Here is an 18,971-nt window from a genome sequence, read left to right as displayed (position 1 = left end):
ATTTTTGTATTGTAAGCACTCACGCACAGATATACATGAGGTTTTTGGACGCAGGGCAAAAGTTCTTTGATTGGTACCAATTTGACATCAGCAGCAGGTGCCATGTTTAAAGCCCAGACTGTGTGAGCTCATCCTTTGGGGCTGTGACTAGATATTGACTCATGGAAATGGCACTGCCTGTTCAGTTTAGATTTCCAAAGATTTAGGAAAATACTGGCTGTTGAGCAGATCATGACAAAAATTGGGGCCATATAACAGATTCAACAAAGTTTGATGACGTTTGATTTGAATACATTTCAAAACAGTTGTGTAAAGCCTACCTGATATTGCGTGTAAACCGTATAAGTTAAGTATGACTAAAAAATGTATAATAACTGGCTTTGAAACAAAGAAGCAAAACATGGATATCAAATTTGTTGAAATAGCACGCATGTGCATGCCACAATATGCATATTGCAACGAACTGAGGGATTTAAACATTTCTAAGTTATGTGCAGCATAGCTTATGGTGCAGATAATAGAGAGATTGTGTCTAATGTGTGGAAGATCAGACACTACATGGTTGGTTCTAGAATTTTACTGTTTAAATAAATTGTAATACAAAGTACAAAACTAAGTACAAACTTGAAGCATTATCATATTGTTTATCACATTATTTGGCTTTATTTCAATGTCGTGCAGCCCTAGTTCAAACAAGCACAACCAGACAAGCTCAAATATACATCCCCTACCTCTATCCCCATGTCTTCAGCTAATCTTTCATATTGAAATGCACCTCACAATATATTGTCATATTTCAGACAATGTATTACTTTAAAATACGGAAAAAAGGTTTAGTTTTAAAGCCCTAAAGAACTTGTTGTACTAACACATTCTGGGATTGTTGCTCTGTTTTCCATTATTGGTTACAGCTGGCGGATCAAATAATAGCATCATTAATAATGAGAAAACAGCAAGATGCTAATTAGGGTTTAAACACAACTTTAAACTCTTAAATCAACCGCCAGTCGCTTGGTCTTTAATGTCTTTGCCAAAAACCCAACAGTTCTTAATCACACACAGGGATCATCCGCGTTTCAAAGCTCTCCCTTCTGTTTTGAGCGTGCATGCATGTCTGTGTGGATTTTACTCGTGGATCTTACATAATCTGAGAAAACAGTCTGCCGTATCAGAGCAGTAATACTACCAATTGCAATGCCGTGGCTCTGCCAGGTCTCCAGCTGGTTTCTGTGCCTCACTACATTAGCAGATTCAGTCACAGCCAGTAAACCTACTGCCCCACCACTATCAAACCGGCCTGGGCCACAGCCAGCAGAGCTACGGGTACACGGATTGGATAACCGCATTTATACCCAGCTAATACATCATCAAACGAGTCAAGATCCTGCAAGTGGGACAGACGCATAAAGCAGGGAGCTAATGAACCAATAGGCCAACAAATCAAGTGCACCGTCAACCCACCCAGCAAAGAAAAATGCCCATTCACAAATGGAACTCCTTGGTGGCGGGATTAATTTGGAAAATGAGCCGAGGAGAGTCTTCTCACTCCAGCTGTGTGTCGACTGCCAAGGGAACAGGGTGAATGCGGTTGTGAAAACGCCCCCCAGTTTGCACAGACGGACATTGTAGAAATACTACTGTATTTAAAAAGAGGTACCTGCAATATTAGCCTGTGACACCCACATACTGTATACACCATCTCCACACATCCCCCCCCTCCAGAACCGCAGCATCGAGCAACAAGGCATTCAGCCACCTGTCTCCACATGTTGTCAGGTCAAATGTCTCTCCATGCATCTGTTCTCCTGCCTTTCCTCGCAATACATCGCAACCTATACTGAAACAGGGCGTGCTAAACGCTGTGCCAAGAAGAAACGACATGTAAGAGTAACAGCACGGCACTACACACACATTACCATTCCTACTGCTATCTCGTTCATATTAAACATGATGTGTTGATGTGTGTGCGTGCATGTGTGCGGTACCTTAGCCGCTGTCTTCCTTAGCGCTTCCACTCCGTTATATCACCGGCTGCCAGGAGTGGCAGGGACCGGGGCAGTGACGACACGTCTGCGTTGCGTGTTTGTGTGTGTGCGTGTGGCTCTGCGCTTGTGGGCGTGCGTGTCGTTGCAGAAGCCCTCAGCTGGAACACGAGACAGACAGCGCGAGAGCATCTCCAGGCTAAGAGTGGTGCAACAGAACTGTTCGTTCCTATTCTTGCTCGCTCACTCTCTCTCTCTTTGTCTTACACACACAAACACGCTCACAGAGAAATGCGCATGCTCCATGGTATGCTCTGTTGCTCTCATCCAGCATGCACACACGGGCTCCCTCTCTCTCCATCACACACTCGCACTCACTCATGGGGTGCAGTGATGTGTGGAGACACTCCCATTACTGATGTGTAAATCATTTTGCTTTTTCATGCCTGTCCTTTCCAACACTGTGAAGATCCGTTTAAAGCATCTTATAATTTGTGATTATTATTATTATTTTGGTGTTATTTTTTAGACAGAAGAGACGATTGTTTTGTGAATTTTTTTGTTAGTATTTACAGCAAACATATTCCTTATAGCTTATATTTTTTAAACTTAATATTTTTTATTGTTAAGTTAATTTCCAATGCAATATGTACTCTAGCATTTCCCACTTTAAACTTACAAAGGCTGGAGAAGCATCAGGTTTCTTAATTACAAAAAACGTACCAAGATAATGTCATTTTGGACCATTTAACTTTAAATACTTACATACTTTTATGCCTGACATTCATCATAGTTGAAAAGATCTGACTAACGGATTAGGGCGAAGATTTCCTCCTGTTTCTTTCTGTTCTGTGTCTTCTATCTCTATCTTTGCGTGATCCATCCTTTTCTCCATATGCCACCTGAAAGCACAAGTGTTCATATTGTAGATTCTCCCTACTGTGATTTGTTCTTGTTATCTCAAAAAACAGAAGGAAAAAACAGAGGTGTTCTACTCCGTTCAGCCGGGAGCTACACCAGACCGGGGGAACTTCAGTTCATGGTCTCAAAATATCACACAGTTACATCAGATTTTAATGCACACAGGGGTATTAAAGGGGGATTACTTAGACAGAGCGGTAGGCACATCCTGGCTATTAGCCACTCTCTGCGCTAAGGAAACGGACCTCATTGGAGGGGAAAAGAGAAGAAGAAAGGAAACAGATTCCCAATACGGAATGTGTTACAGTCTTCTCTGCTCTGTTGCCAAGCAACCCCAGCTGCTCCTGTAGTGCAGACTGCCCCCCTCCCCCCGCACTGGGGCACTCCTCTACAAATGGATCAGTTTAAGATGCCATGTCCTTTCTCAAGAGAGGAGACCAGGTTCTGATTGGTGGGTGAGGATGCTAGGCGGTGCGTAAATGTTAATATTGAAGAATGGCGCCACCTTGTGTACAATTACCATTAATGTTACTAAACATAGCGGAGATAAAAACAGCAACATAACCAAAAGGCAAATAATGGTTTCTGTGAGAATGTCCTTGTCACTGTTAAAATGGATTAAACTACGGTGGCCGCTAGGTATCACAGCGCTGCAACGGAAGAAAAAACAAGCAAATAGAAAAAACACCAGCAAATTCAGAAAGCATCTTCTTAGTTTGGCGAAACATGCCCTGCGAATACTCGCAACACAGAAACATACTGCAAGTGGCACAAACCACAACGGAAGTCGAAGTTTGCCCTACTCCCTTCTAAGAGTAAAGCTCTTGATGTGGAAACTCTAGAGGGAATAACGCAATTATGTCTCTTAATGTGTTCAAATAAAATTTACTTGGCAAAAGGAGCAATTAAAACAATGTCATATTCTCTTTATTTGGAGCGAGGTTTTGTTTGTCCCCTTCAATTATATATATATATATATATATATATATATATATATATATATAATGGGATGTGATATATGCAATACATCCAGTTATATTTGTAGGTGGAGTTGTCGGCAACTTATATTGGGTTCTATAGTCTTTTGGATAAGTCACTTTGGATAAAAGTGTCTGCCAAATGACTAAATTATAGTCTTTGTTGTCAAACACGTTGAATGTAGGTTCTTGCTTGTTTACTTTAACATTCTTAATGTAGCTTGCCTTAGCCCTTTGGATATTATTAGCGGGCTAATTTGAACAATTAAAGAGCACATAACATGAGATCATGAAAATTACATTTCATGCACAGTAATGTTACCTCGTTTGAAAGTAAGCAGTCTGCCAATTTGTAAATCCGAAGGTGAATGAATAACAAAGTTCTTGGCTTTGGAAAAAAGGGAGTCGACTTTCAATCACGCAAATGAGTCGTCCCAAGTCCGATTCATGAACCGCCGCAGATTTACGTCACTACATATAGTCCCTGCCTACGTTTTGCTAGAACTGCCTGCGAAAACTTCACTTTTCTCCCCCAAACTCGTGAGCCTCATTCGTGGCAGACTAGACCATCTGATCAATCACATTAGACTAGGCTAACGGAAAGAAGGGGATAAAAATGATGAATCACTGAACGAATCATTTGAGAGTCAGTCAAGAAGTAAGGTAAGAATTAAGCCTTTTATTGTGAAATTATAGTTTTGTTACACCTTCTATGTACATAAACTTGTCGTTGGACACTCCATAAACCAGAGTAGGACCTTGAAAATCCCTAGTTATGTACTTTTAAGCTAAAGCTGCCTATAATTTTACTTGACTGTCCCTGGGAGTAACTTAAGCTAACATAACGTAAGCACATTTTAACTTTTACGTTGTTAAATTGTTCATTGTTCAATATGGACACAGTGAAATGACGCACGTCCCAACCAGGTGCAACAGATTTTGGAGTCCCCTGGAAACACTCGCACATGCTTTTTGCCACTTACAGCGTCTTTCTGTTATTTTTGGTTGCCAGAATTTGCAGCGCTTTTCTGTGTTTATTTATGTCGTAAGTATTTGCAGGGCATGTGTCGCCAAACCAATGAAGATGCTTTTTGAATTTGCTGGTGTGTTTTCTATTTGCAAGTGTTTTCTTCCGTTGAAGCACAGTGACAACAAGCTGCCATCGTACAAAACCCTTTAGGTAAACGTAACTCTGGATCACTTACCTTATATTTGGTCCTGTTATGAGTGGCGTTTCGTGCCGATATGATTGACAGTTCTCTCTGGATCCATAGCAGTTCAGTCTGTGACTGCCTGAGAAGCTGCGCTACATCAATCCTTTCCATCTTCAAACACACAGAGAGAAACAAACATACTGTAACTGAAAATAGTTTTACACATTGAATAAGATGTACAACTTTAGCAAGTTCCTGCTGTACATTCTAAGGTTCAAGCTGGGTTAGAATGTATATATCTTAAAATGTATATCCAAATCAATACGCAGTTTGATCCGTTTACATTCTGTGTGCACAGTATCTAAATGTATCCAAATTATCATTTATACATAATCTTTGAACCATTCATATGCTTTTTGAAATATATCAAATATTAACACAAGTGTGACAGAAAACAGAGACCTGCTGTTCAGGCAAGAAAATGTCTGTTCTTGAACCCTGACCTTGACACCTGCCATCAGTTTACCACTTGGCCACAGGATCACTTCAATCCTTGTCACTTCATTCTCACACGACTACAGTGATACAGGTGACCCAGAGAGGGATTTATGTTAAGTTTAATAAAGACTAGCATATTATGGGATGAGTGTGTGTGCCCTGCGATGGGTTGGCACTCCATCCAGGGTGTATCCTGCCTTGATGCCCGATGACTCCTGAGATAGGCGCAGGCTCCCCGTGACCCGAGGTAGTTCGGATGAGCGGTAGAAAATGGAATGGAATATTATGGGATGAATTCCGACTCAAAATGATTAACAAATGCACGCACAGTCATCCTTGAACGTGATACACGTTACATTTGTATTTTACGATTCACAAACAAATGCCTTATGATTTGATTCTGTGAAATTTAGATTTGAATAAACACGAAGCGATTTGTACAAATAGAGGCAGATTTGTGATTGCAATGTTTTATTTTGTGTTCATGTACATTGATTTTGCGCATACCAATGAGAAATTGTGCATTTGTGTATCCTGCAACTCGCTTCCATTTATCCTGTTCGGTTCATTCGGATTTTGAGACTTTCTTTACGCGGTTTTGCATTGGACAATCCACACACACGCAACTGCAGATCCATGCGCAACCGTGCAAAAAATAAGAACTACCACTAGATCGCAGGCTTACGGAAACCATAGGTGCTGGTCCTATCATTAGAATATCATCAAAAATTTGATGCATTTCACTATTTCCATTCAAAAAGTGAAACTTGTAAATTATATTAATTCATTGCACACAGACTGATATATTTCAAATGTTTATTTATTTTAATTGTGATGATTATAACTGTCAATTAATGAAAATCCCAAATTGATAAGGCGTTTTAATTTAAAAGACAAAGCATTTTCTCATAAAGTTAGTAGATGCAGTTATTACAATTACAGTGCAGTAGATGAGTCAATGCAGTTATTAAAGTTACAGTGCAGCAGATTTCTGCGCTGTGATGCTGACGGAAACCAGACTGATAATAGTCCAGATTTGAGTTTAGGAATTTGTTCAGCTAATTGAAGACAACCTTTTCAATGATCTTGCCTATGAAGGAAGATTTGTTGGTAGACAGTAAGTTTTTGTCTAGATTGCTCTTATTTAGTTAAGGCTTGATAACTGTAGTTTTTAGGGACTCTGGGAAAGTTCCTGAGAGAAATAACGTATTTACTATTTTTAAAAGATCTGCTTCTAAACAGTTAAACACTTTTTTGAAAAAGGATGCGGGGAGTGTGTCAAGGTTGCATGTTGAGGACTTAAGATGTGTTACTGTTTTCTCGAAGGTTTTCTGCTCAATTGTCTGAAATTCAGATAATGTTGCTAATTTCTTAGATTGTTGTAATAAAGTCAGACTGACCTGAGTGCCATTTAGGGCTTTGCTGACTGCCATTCTGAAATTATTTATCTTCTCAAGGAAAAAATTTGAAAACTTGTCATCAGAAAGCATTTAGAAGCGGACTTGACTTGGGGGTTTGTTAGTCTCTCTACAGTAGCAAAAAGCCTATGACTGTTGTTGCATTCCATAGGAATAAGTCTGTCTAGCTTTGCCTAATTCCATATTAAAGGCATGCAGGCTGTCTTTATAGATTTTATAGTGAACTTCAAGTTTTGTTTAGTACACTTCAAGTTTTGTTTTTCGCCAAACATGTTCAGCATAAGTTTTTTCAGTTTGGACAGTCATTTTATTTATTTTAGTCTATTCTAATTTCTTTCCGGAAAAACCACCCCAAAACTTTAACATTTTGCCCTGATGTTGTGCAACAAGAAGTCGTAACTGGACAACATCATGTTTCTAGTCACCTTGGTGTGCTGAGACTATCGCCTCACTTCAAATCGTTTAAATTATTTGAAATGTTTGAATTTTGTAGCGAAATGTGAAATAGTGAAATGCATGAACTTTTTGATGATATTCTAATGATAGGACCAGCACCTATGGTTTCCGTAAACCTGCCATCTTAATAATTAGCTATTAACTTTAATAGCTAATGTCTGTAATTAATGCACACTTAAGTCACTTGCACTATTGCATAGTCTATATTGTTATCTGTTCATATCCACCTGTACATTAATGTTCACAGTATATATCCTTCTGTATATATTGTCCATAGTACATACCGACTGTCATATTGTTATAGAACATTTGTATAGTATTTCCCTATGGCCTACATTACACGAACAAATAACTCCATAGTTATTGCAACATTAAAAAAAACAGCAAGTCACAATTCTCCGCTAATATTCACTATTTCTTACATTCTCGTCCAGCTTAATTACAGAAGTAGTGCAATAAAGACGGCTTAGCGACCACTATATGCACAGTTTCGAGGTCAGAGCCGCCTGAGCAGAGCATCGAAATGAAATATAGGTATTTTACATTAATTGTATACTTTTCGTCGCGGTGCATTATGCAATTAAATTCGTGTATGCGATAAAAATAGAGTATAATTGCTGTCCCCTCAAAAAAGTTTATTAAATAGGAGCGAACTACACACATGGTCCTGATTTAAATTTATATACGCCGTGTCAGCTTTACGCATGCGCAGGATATTGCAAAGGTGCGGCCAGGAGAGGGCGCCACAGATCTATTCAGTGCACTTGCACACCCATTGCTAAAATTCGATTTTCTGAAGTCATATAACAACAGCAGATGTCTTGTTAGATTTGTTTCAGCATATTTAAAAACATACTAAACGTAATGGTAGCTGACGAACTTCCAGGTACTTGCAACTTTGTCATGAAAGCAGATGTCATGGTATTTATCGTGATTCATCAAGTGTAACGTGAAACAGCTGGTCACGTGCGTATCACAATATTTTGTGTTGCTTGAACAGTTTATATTACTTACTGCTTAAATATCCATCTAACATATTAGTGCATTTTATTTTAGTTCTTTGTACTTCTCGAGTTGTTCTCCTGGACTTTGCTGTGTGTGCAGTGAGTTTGCTATTGTTTGAACAATTGCTTGTCTTGTCAAATGTTTTATCCACTGCTTATTTAAAGTCGCGTAAACGTACAAGTAATTGTAAACCTTGTCTTACCTTTTGTGCTGCAAGTTCAGACCGGTCCGAGCTCAAGCTACTGTAATTTCTGTTTGTAAACTTACAGTGTGAAGCAGAGGCTTTCATACAGGACCATCTTCATTGAACGATGCAAAATGTACCTGCTATTTGTCATCACTCACCAAACACAGCGCCAAAATCTTCATATCCTGCTGCTTCCACGCCAGCCATCACTTGCTGGGTGACCATATGGCAAAGCAGAGTGAAGCTGGATGGATACAAGTCAAACTGAGCAATGAAGTACCATCAAACACTGCCTTTCAACCAATCGGTAAAATATACACTACAGGTTTGTCTATATACACATATGTATTGTGGTTCGCTCTTTATAATGTTGCAAATGGCTGTGTAATATACTGTACATTTACAGTAGTTGGAGGAAACACAAATGGCCCAATGATACCTTGTTGACCTATATTTAGAAACAACAGACATAGTCAGGTTAAGGAACTATTAATATCTTTATCATGTGTCTCTCTTAAAGGAACGGTTGACCCAAAAATGAAAATTTTGTCTGTGCTTACTTACTCTCAAATTGTTCGGAATCTGTAAACATTTCTGTGATACGATGAACAGAGAGAAGGATATTTGGAAGAATGCTTGCAATCTAACCGTTCTAGGCCACCATTAACTACCATAGCAAGAAAAATTGCTTCATGCATTTCTTTGTTCAGTTGAACGCATAAGATATTTTGAAGAATGTAAGAAAGCAACAGTACTGGGGCACTTTTGACTGCCATTTGTAAATTTTTCATACTATGGTAGTCAATGGTGACCAAGAACTGTTTGGTTACAAGCATTCTTTTAAAATCTTCTTCAACAGAACTCCAGGGTGAGTAAATGATGACAGAACTTTAATTTTTGAGTAAACTATCCTTTTAAGGGAATATATGCTTGGGTGTAGGAGGAGAAAGCTGAATTTAGACAAATTTGAACACAAATGTAATTTTATTACACCATTAACAAACAATAAAATCTTATACATGTGGTCAAGGCCTTCAGAAAGTATAAATAAATAAAAATCAACTCATACTGAGTATTTAAGAGTACCATGAAACCAGTGGACACCAGTTTATAAACAGCTGCATGACATTATTGGGGAAAAAAAATAAGCAAACACAAGAAACAACATTTTTGGCTTTTACACAGAAGTCAGTGCTGTCAATTTTTTAAGAATCTATTACTTGAGAGCGCCCTGCGATGGGTTGGCACTCCATCCAGGGTGTATCCTGCCTTGATGCCCGATGACTCCTGAGATAGGCACAGGCTCCCCGTGACCCGAGGTAGTTTGGATAAAGCGGTAGAAAATGGATGGATGGATTACTTGAGAGCATGAGTAATCATTAACTACATTGAGGGGAAGCCACCAAGAATATTTGCAAGCAGACAAAGGTTAAAGTTCGATAAATAGATAAAAAATTATCCTGGCGGGAATAAAGCTATATGAAAGGGAAAGTAGTGCTGCTTTTCAGAGAGAAATCAAAAAGAATTTGTTATTTGGACAGAACAAATATCACTATCAAAAGTAGGCTCTCCAGTTTTTGCCAAGTGGTTGATTTTCTTAGGACAACATCATGTTGACCCTGGGACAACATTTAAATCAACCAATCAGATTTCAGAAATAAGTTTACAGTTTATTTGATTTAATCCTCCAACCAGGATTACATGCTTCTGGACCATTGTTTTTCACTTATTATTTCCCTCTGATATTAGGCGTAATTTATGGTTAGGGTTGGAGTTTGGTGTGGGTTTAGGGTTTATTTATTTATAAAAATGTTGTCCTTAGGTCGACAAAATATGTTGTCCTGAGGACATCAACCACTTGGCAAAATCAGGTCCAGCCAAAAGTAGCACATGGTCTGAAACCTTTAATGACACTGGATAAAGTGCTCAGGAGCCATCAGTGGTCACTGCTTTAGCTTTGCTTTTGAATGACCTGCGTAAAAGGGGCAGTCTTATCCGCCAAGAGTTTTTGTAAAGCCCAGCTTCTTTAACATTTTCTTTCCCGTGTTCCACATAGTTCCCAGCTTTCATTACAGTCTTCTCAATGTTGTTTGCCATTTCACCCTGTAAAACAGACAAGAATTCGCCATGAAATAATGTTGCCAGACCAGAAGCAGTGATTTGTACATTAAGTTGATATCAGTTAGTAGTATAGTTAATGTGACCAACTATTTTTTAAATCCATTCAGTGACACCATTTAGCTTACCTGTCTGCTCACTAGCATGGCAATATCAATAAACATGTTATTCAGCTCTCGAATGCTGGCTTCCAGACAGAGAATGTCCTTATGTCGTGACTCGATCTCATTCAGCGTTTGTCCTGTGATGTTGGAGCCTGGGACACTCTAAACACAGAGTGTATATCAGCACTTTAGACAAAGCTGAAATGAACCAGAACAGTTGTGACATGCATTCTAATACTTACATCTAAAGTAAAGACAGAAGTGTTGTTATTCTGCAGCAAAACCTCCGTCTCTTCTTCAGTGATGGCTTTCCCTCCTGTATAAAGTAGAATAACGCTTTTGATACCCTATAGAGGCTTTTGGTGATCATAATTGGGATGTATACAAATGACAACAGGCAGTTGTAAGCAAATATTTAAACCAGGTGTGATGTTAAGTATGTTAGTTAACTGACTGATCTCCAGCTGTCTTTGGATCCTTTCTTTGCTGTTTTTTCGGAAAGATAAAAGTTCTTGGTTGTATGCCATCATTATTTCTGAAAACCTCAGCGAAAGAGCTGTGTGCTGTGGATTAACAACATGAAAGAAGAAAACGAGAGAAAGAAAACAATAAAACACAATAAATATGTATTAAAAGCTTTGGATTTGGTGTTATAAGGACCATAAATTACTACATGAAATAGAGGAACAAAATATTGAGAATCAGTAATTTATGATTATGTACAAGAGGAACAAAATATTGAGAATCAGTAATTTATGATTATGTTCAATATCTCACCTGGGTAGTCTGGATGCGGAAGTAGATAGAGCCGCTATTTGCATTCTCACACTCTGCAAAACTCCCGTCCAAATCTATCCAATAAAAGCAATGTGATATGAGCAGTATTTGCCAGTCAAAACATCACTTAAAAACATTGTGTCTTCCTACCCCCAAAATTAAATAAATCCAAATAGTTTGTATAAATAAAATCAGGTTAAACACCTTTCAGTTTTGCCTGCATGTCATCAGCTGTCGTCTTGATATCATTGTTCAACTGCTCGAGTTCCTCTCTCACATCTGTTAGTAGAAATGTGTAAAAGAACAATAATAAAGTGACCAGTCACTCTGAATAAGTGCTATATACCTTCTAGACACAGAGATCCCTAAAGGCACAGTTGACCCAAAAACCCGTGCAATGTGTTGTTTGAGAGTACTCACACGTTGGTGGGTTGATTTCTGTCAAAATGGTGTGATGCCTTGACCTCACCTCTTCCACAGAGTGGGATATCCTATTCATAAGTTTCTGAACATCGTCTACCTGTATCAAGGCATAATCACCACGTTCGCAAAGACCAAACATTTCACATACGGACAGAAAATAAACGAGTATATACTAACTTAACAGCACTAACCTTACGAAGGAATTCCTCTAGGAGAGCATTGGTCTCCACTGGAGCTGTATGGCCACTGCGGGACTGGTCAGAATTACAGCCAAGACATAACATTAAGCCAAAACTGATCGTACAAACCAAATAACGTTATCTATGGTACAAACCACCAAGCATATGTTTAACACGCACACTACTTACATGTGTTTTCAATAAAAGACAATAACAATCCCATTACGGGAGGAACATGTGCTTTAATGCAATTTTGCGATAGTGAAACTAAATACACGTGTCGTACAGTACAATGAGTTAAAATCTCAAAAACAAAGTAAGTAATGTTTGTTGGACTTACGGTTGTCAAATCTGCCAGGCGGTCCTTCATTTCGACTGAAGAGAACAATAACTCATACAGAATGACGGTTGACTCAAAGCCCCGCCTTATTTACTTCCGCAAGCAGTCTTATTTTATTATTTTTGTTAAACGTGTATAATAAGTATCAAACTATAGAGGTCTTTAAACTGCAGTAAATAAAGGCAAAATCGTGTGCAAGTTAAGGTTTACTTTCTTAACAAAGAAGCAAATTAAGCAAAGCCTCGCGTGACGTGAATCAACAGGTAGAACACCTCGCACTGCGCATGCTCATTACAGACTCGAGTCAGGCGATGGCGTTGCCAGGCAACTTGTATACACAGGCAAGAGCTGCCGCTAACGGTTTGAAGAAGACTAGCATGCTGTTGTTTTATTGTTTTTAGTGCACACTTATTCAGGCTGTAAATTAAATCACTCGTCGATTGCAAAACTGACAGTAATCCATATTTGAAGTTAAAACATGCCCGTGCCTCAGAAAAATGCGACAGTGAAAACTACACAGGTGGGTTTTAAAGCTAATAGACATATCCTTTAACAAACTAACGGAGCGATAATTTTGTCAGCTAATTTACTTTAAATACACTGCATTGTTGGAAAATGATCAGAACCCATTGTCTTACATTTTTTTCTTCAAATGCACGAATTTAATACTTGTGCTCAGTCAAAGGCACCTGTGGCAAAGGGCGTGAAAGTGATCGGGAGAAAGAAGGTATAACTTTCAAGTAACTTAACAGAATGTTAAGCATGGTCACATATAATCAATAAAGAGCTTGAATTTGTAAATACATTTTTGTCCTTCAGGATGATGATGATAGGATCGATACAGGTGAAGAAGAATGGATGCAGGGAAAGACTCTTGTAAAGCCCCCAGACCAGCTGGACTTAACCGAGGCAGTAAGTAAACCAGGAGAACCTAAGGTGCTCCAATATTAATGTCACATTAAGAATTATTTCATTAATTGATATGTACACATTTCTCTTACTTGTGTTCAAAAGGACCTGAAAGAAGAATTTACACGAATACTAACAGCAAACAATCCACATGCTCCACAGAATATCGTCAGATACAACTTCAAAGTAATGGGCCAGTATAAAGGTGACTTTAAAGCTACATTAACCATGACAATAGCCTAAAATTACCAACTTTTTTTTGTTCAGGAAAGCTGTTACAAGCCCATCAGCAGTGTGGATCAGATGGCTGTTCACTTTGTATTGGAGGGGAACCTTGTGCATAAGGATTCTCATGAGGCTCGAAGACAGGTGGCTAAACAAGGCGTCACAGAGGGTAGGTTGAAAAAAAAGAACAAATCAAAAATTTTAGGAAACTACAAACTACAAACTGTGAAATCAAATATTTCAGATATGATAGTAGAGGATGTGGTTGCTGAAGAGGAACAACCTGAAACACCAGTAAGGGGAAAATATTCAGTAAAAATTTTGGTAACAATAACACCAAAATATATTCTATATATCTGAATGTTAGAGAAATAGCCTGCTGTACCATTTCAGGTACCAGGGCAGTTGGAGGGAGGAGAGGATACGGCTGAAGGGGAGGATAATGGTGGCGAGGAGAGGCCAGACAGTGTGGATATCAGAGCTGGCAAGAAAGAACAGAAACTCACCAACCAGTTTAACTTCAGCGAGAGAGCCTCTCAGACTCTAAACAACCCTCCAAGAGTAAGAGCCAGACACATCAGAACCTACTGACTTTTTATATTGACATTTGATATTTAAGAACAGACAAAAAAAGTTTTTTTATTATTGCTATGCAGGAAAGAAGTTGTCAAACGAAACCTCCTCCTCGTGCACACTTCTCAGCAACAGCCAATCAGGTGACAAAGGAGGTTTCCTCTTTGCAGGGGAAATTAAAACTGCACTGTTTCTGCATTACAGTGAATAACACATGTACCTACATTTCCCCCCCCCCCCCTCTTTCTGCAGTGGGAAATATATGACTTTTATGTAGAGGAACTTCAAAGGCAGGAGAAAAATAAAGAGAAGCAAAAATCTCAGCCTTCAAAGAAAGAAGAGGATAAAATCAAGAAGAAGATGATCACTGTAGAAACTCAGGTATGAGTATTATTTGCACCCCAAAAAGCAAATCAAATTTAAACCAATTGATTCATCCAAATCAAAAGATTTAAAACGTGTTTGTTTGTGCAAACACGTTGCACAAAGAATGTACTAAAGGTCTCTTTTTCTGGTTATAGAGTGATGACATAACCAAAATAGCTAAGGTGTCCAAGATCATTGAGCATATGGTAAACCAGAACACATTTGATGATGTTGCACAGGGTAAATATTATTACAAATACATACACTACACAGTTTATGTTAAATAGTGACAGAAATGTTTAGGATATGAATGTCTTTTATCCTAACTTCAGATTTCAGGTACTTTGAAGACGCATCCGATGAGTTTCGAGAGCAGGAGGGCACTCTTCTCCCTCTGTGGAAATTTCAGTATGATAGAGCCAAACGTCTGTCTGTGACTTCCCTCTGCTGGTGAGTTTCACACTGTGCTAAAACTAACAAAATACCAAAAAGTTTAAGTTCAATTTAGTTTGCATTCATCACTGCATTACAAAAACTCTAATGTGCTCATGTGCATAACACCTGCATGTTTATTTTTAGGAATCAAAAGCACAAGGATTTTTTTGCAGTTGGCCTTGGATCATGTAGGTTTACTTCATCTGAAGGAAAAGCTTGTACAAGAGATCAGTTGTAGACAAACTGATGAATTAAAATGTCTTTCGTCTCTCCCTTTAGATGATTTCACCAAACAGGGCCATGGAATGCTCCTCTTCAACTCCCTCAAAAACCCCACATACCCAGAATTCATCTTCACCACACTCTCCAGCGTCATGTGTGTAGACATCCACGAAAATCTTTCCTACCTGGTGGCTGTGGGGTTTTATGATGGTTGTGTTGCAGTGTACAACCTCAAGGAACACAGCGATCAGCCAGCTTACATGAGCACAGCCAAAACAGGCAAGCACACAGACCCTGTGTGGCAGGTATGGATGAGGTCATGACACCACAGTATTAGTTAAAACAATTATCAAATCACTTTTACTGTCACATCACCTCTTGTGGTGTGTGATAGTCTTGGGTGCATACTCAATACAAAGTAGAATGCAGTTGGACAGATAACTGTATGACAAACAACTACATGACTATACAAACTTAAGTGCTAGTGTAGTGCAGGCGAACAATGCAAAGTATCAATAGACAGACTGTACAAAAACGACAATATACATTATACACATGTGGACAATATATACAAAATATATACACATAAGACGTTGAATACACGAATTAAACATGCAGCTGTACACATGAACGTGTATGTATAATGGATCAATGATATGAGATATATAATGAAAATAATGCTGTACATTTTCAAGGAGAGTACTTTTCTTTTTGAATTACATTGCTTTCATCATAGCAACAATAGTGCTTTATCCACAATATCCACGGCAGTTGTTAAAGAACCAGTGAACCATAAATTGAGAACGTGCTTACTTTCGTATTCTAAAGCATTTCTGAGTAAAATGGAATTTCGAATTAGAATAAAATCATGGGCGTGGCATGTGAATTTAAAAAATATTTTTAACATAAGACAATTGTACACAAATCTGTATGAAAATATGCTAAAAATAATAATAGTAAGTATACATTGTATACGGCACAGCATTACTAGTCACACTAGTCTTCCATTCTTTACATTGTGCTTGTGTAAAGGCTTTTGTGACTGTCGGCTTATCAGACATTCTGAAATTCATTTTGACAGGTGAAGTGGCAGAAAGATGATCTGGACAGTAATCACAACTTCTTCTCAGTGTCATCTGATGGACGGGTGGTGTCTTGGACTCTTGTGAAGGTATGAAAGGGATAGTTGTAAGCATTGACTATGTCATTACTGTTCATGTTTTTTAGTTTGGTTAATGAATGCCTATCATTTTGATTTTAGAATGAGCTAGTCTTCACAGATATCATCAACTTGTCTCTGGACAGCACAGGTATGAATCTATGGTACACCACACAGGAATACAGGAGTCAATGACTGTATTACAGAAACATCCTTATAATCTCATCTATTTAAAATCTTATCTAAAATCTTATCTATCTGTTATAACATAAGATACGACATTTGTATAATAGATGCTAGATGCTTAAAGGGTAAGTTGACCCAAAGTTGAAAATTCTTTCATCCTTTATTCACCCTCACGTCATATCTCACAAAAGAAATTTTGAAGAAAGTTTGAAACCAAACAGCGTCGGCACCCATTCACTTCTATTGTATGGACACAAAACCAATGCAATTGAATGAGTGCCAGTTAACAACATTCTTATTTGTCAAATATCTTCTTTGGTGTTCTGCGGAAGAAAGAGGGTGAGTGAATGATGACAGAATTTCATTTTTGGGTGAACTATCACTTTAAAGCCTCAAACTTTAAACATAATCACAAACCAAGTTTAAATCTTTATCGACCAATCAGCATCCAAAAGCAGAACTACCTATGTATCATAGTACTCTAAATCGCTAAAGACATTTTCTCTTGTGTCTAGCTTGTGGAACTGCTTTTGACTTCCATAAACAGATCGACTACCTTTTTCTTGTTGGCACTCTGGATGGAAAGATTCACAAGGTCAGTTATCCACTAATTATCAATCACACACTTTGATTTGTAATGTTTATAAATGCCGTATACCTTAATTCATATTTGATTTATTTGAAATGATACGTTTTGTATCATCCCACATTCTGCTCTCTAAAGATATGTCTCATTATCCTTGTGTCTTTGAATTTGGGAGCGTTGGCTTGTTGTGTTTGTGGTGGTTGTTGTCTCCTGCTGGGCAGTCACTGTTTATATAATACCCCTTTCATCAAGCGGCGAGGAAGTGTTCTTATTAGTTCCCCGACTCCGCACTGCTATCTCAGCAGTACGGGGCGGATTTGGCTAATAACAGTCTGTCGACCTCTCTCTTCTTGTACTTTTTTTCTATCAAGTCAGGTGTAGACCAACCTTCAAACTATTCTTTTTGGCACACCAGACATAGTTTTGTTTCTTATCTGTATGCTGCATGTTGCTCCGTATGATTTGTTTTGTTCTAAATTGCTGAAATCACATGCAAACACATGTCCTACTTTTTGTGTTTTACATTTTTCCCCATAATGACTTTTATTTTCCAAAAACAGAAACACAATGCTGTAAATTCCTGTCATCTAAAACACCAAGCGAGGGTTTGCAATGTGCCTGAATTATTGAACCAGGCTTGTACGTGCCACGCTAATGCAAGCTTTTAAACATGCAGGGGATTTAGAGTTTATCTTCTTGGTTTAACATTCACAGACTTGCTTTTCTATATGCAGGCTCATCACTGTTTCCTAGTATCACACATTCACATCACCCTCACCAATTTACACCAATACCAACAGAACTCAAACTAATGGAAAGTAAATTACTGACGGTGGAGGCAGTTTTGTAATTGCTATCAGAAAGTGCATGGGATTTTCTCACAAGCTCCCACAAGGCAAAAAATGCAATAAAATTGGTAGTTTAAGGAGCTTTCACTTGTCTTCTTGAGAAGATTGGCAAAGATGTTGTGCAGCTGTGCTTGAGACTCATTAAATCTCAGAATTGCCTGAGACACATTGCTGAGGAAAAACTTCCCTCTGTCTCCCTAAAGATTGACAGCCAATCTCAACGTTCTTCAGATTTATACCCCAGATTAAGCACAAAGCCCTTATGTTTTTGGATGCGGTGCCATACCGCCTGGGGAAAAATGAATGCAATGCATCAAGCGCTTTTCTTGAGCTAAACTAGACAAACAACACGAGACATTTCTTTGAAATATGGTAGTCTTGAAAAAAATTTTTTTGCTAAGAATGCAACTCCATTTTTTTAGTGTGCTCTTGATAACCAATGATTGATAATTCAGGTTCATTCTTCATATAAATCAGAGTATCACCAATACTGTGTGTGTGTGTGTGTGTGTGTGTGTGTGTGTGTGTGTGTGTGTGTGTTTTACAGTGCTCCAAATCGTATTCTAGCCAGTTCCTGGAGACATACGATGCCCACAACATGGCGGTTGATGCTGTGAGGTGGAACCACCACCATCCCAATGTGTTTATCTCCTGCAGCTCAGACTGGAAAGTCAAAATCTGGGATCAAACAATCACGTACGGGCTATATTCCCTACAGCACTACATCTACAGTAAATTCTCAATTGACTGCAGTTAGCGGCCTTTCCAGCTAATCTCATTCCACACAAAAGACTCTTCCATTTGACAGTTCTATTAGGCCTTCTCTATTCTGCCAAAGACACCATTGAGTAATAATAATGACAATTAGCCTGTCATCCTAACTGCTTGTTTTGTGGTATGTATTAGTTTGTATTAAATGGTGT

General features: G+C 38.5%; 3 protein-coding genes and 1 long non-coding RNA gene across 11 annotated transcripts in view; 1 reads left to right on the top strand and 3 right to left on the bottom strand.

Moving 5' to 3' along the window:
- The window catches only part of rimbp2a (RIMS binding protein 2a), a 43,434-nt gene extending 41,643 nt beyond the window's left edge, over nt 1-1,791 (bottom strand). For 4 of the 5 annotated variants that reach the window (XM_056731176.1, XM_056731174.1, XM_056731177.1 and 1 more), the window contains exon 1: nt 1,658-1,783. In XM_056731176.1, the coding sequence (XP_056587154.1) occupies nt 1,658-1,768 (111 nt within the window). In that variant the 5' untranslated portion in view covers nt 1,769-1,783. Of the gene's footprint in view, nt 1-1,657 lie in introns of all 5 variants that reach the window. The other variant, XM_056731175.1, reaches the window with a different exon arrangement.
- Nucleotides 1,792-2,788: 997 nt separating this feature from the next.
- Nucleotides 2,789-6,082, bottom strand: LOC130407871 (uncharacterized). Its single transcript, XR_008904691.1, has 3 exons — nt 5,538-6,082; nt 5,086-5,205; nt 2,789-2,884 (listed from the first exon to the last, which is right to left on the bottom strand). It is a non-coding gene; the product is annotated as an uncharacterized LOC130407871 (long non-coding RNA).
- A 2,095-nt stretch (nt 6,083-8,177) lies between these two features.
- The window catches only part of LOC130407869 (dynein intermediate chain 2, ciliary-like), a 59,593-nt gene continuing 48,799 nt past the window's right edge, over nt 8,178-18,971 (top strand). For 2 of the 4 annotated variants that reach the window (XR_008904690.1, XM_056731184.1), the window contains exons 1-17: nt 12,919-13,059; nt 13,219-13,266; nt 13,359-13,451; nt 13,554-13,634; nt 13,716-13,842; nt 13,918-13,967; nt 14,067-14,234; nt 14,330-14,389; nt 14,499-14,627; nt 14,768-14,852; nt 14,945-15,062; nt 15,192-15,235; nt 15,327-15,574; nt 16,351-16,440; nt 16,531-16,579; nt 17,130-17,209; nt 18,596-18,744. Coding sequence is in view for 3 of the 4 variants with exons in the window: in XM_056731184.1 (XP_056587162.1) it covers nt 13,018-13,059; nt 13,219-13,266; nt 13,359-13,451; nt 13,554-13,634; nt 13,716-13,842; nt 13,918-13,967; nt 14,067-14,234; nt 14,330-14,389; nt 14,499-14,627; nt 14,768-14,852; nt 14,945-15,062; nt 15,192-15,235; nt 15,327-15,574; nt 16,351-16,440; nt 16,531-16,579; nt 17,130-17,209; nt 18,596-18,744 (1,661 nt within the window). In the remaining variant the exon portion in view is untranslated. Of the gene's footprint in view, nt 8,373-8,462; nt 8,510-8,680; nt 8,906-12,918; nt 13,060-13,218; nt 13,267-13,358; nt 13,452-13,553; nt 13,635-13,715; nt 13,843-13,917; nt 13,968-14,066; nt 14,235-14,329; nt 14,390-14,498; nt 14,628-14,767; nt 14,853-14,944; nt 15,063-15,191; nt 15,236-15,326; nt 15,575-16,350; nt 16,441-16,530; nt 16,580-17,129; nt 17,210-18,595; nt 18,745-18,971 lie in introns of those variants that run through there. The other 2 variants (XM_056731185.1, XM_056731186.1) reach the window with 2 other exon arrangements.
- On the bottom strand, nt 9,564-12,606 carry stx2a (syntaxin 2a). Its single transcript, XM_056731187.1, has 9 exons — nt 12,540-12,606; nt 12,212-12,274; nt 12,018-12,117; nt 11,802-11,876; nt 11,598-11,671; nt 11,275-11,383; nt 11,063-11,136; nt 10,845-10,982; nt 9,564-10,701 (listed from the first exon to the last, which is right to left on the bottom strand). Exons 1-9 carry the CDS (start codon nt 12,567-12,569, stop codon nt 10,525-10,527), a joined length of 840 nt encoding a protein of 279 aa, XP_056587165.1. The 5' UTR covers nt 12,570-12,606; the 3' UTR covers nt 9,564-10,524.

This window comes from Triplophysa dalaica, chromosome 19 (genome assembly GCF_015846415.1).
Source record: "Triplophysa dalaica isolate WHDGS20190420 chromosome 19, ASM1584641v1, whole genome shotgun sequence".
Lineage (NCBI taxonomy): Eukaryota > Metazoa > Chordata > Actinopteri > Cypriniformes > Nemacheilidae > Triplophysa > Triplophysa dalaica.
This window is presented reverse-complemented; position numbering and strand designations above follow the sequence as displayed.

Bases quoted from the DNA above. Each gene is read 5' to 3' on its own strand.
- stx2a (XM_056731187.1), bottom strand. From the start codon at position 12,569: ATGAAGGACCGCCTGGCAGATTTGACAACC. The intron at 12,275-12,539 runs GTAAGTCCAACA...AATTCTGACCAG, and splicing joins GCCTGGCAGATTTGACAACC to TCCCGCAGTGGCCATACAGC. The intron at 11,877-12,017 runs GTGAGTACTCTC...TTCTACTAACAG, and splicing joins AGAAATCAACCCACCAACGT to ATGTGAGAGAGGAACTCGAG.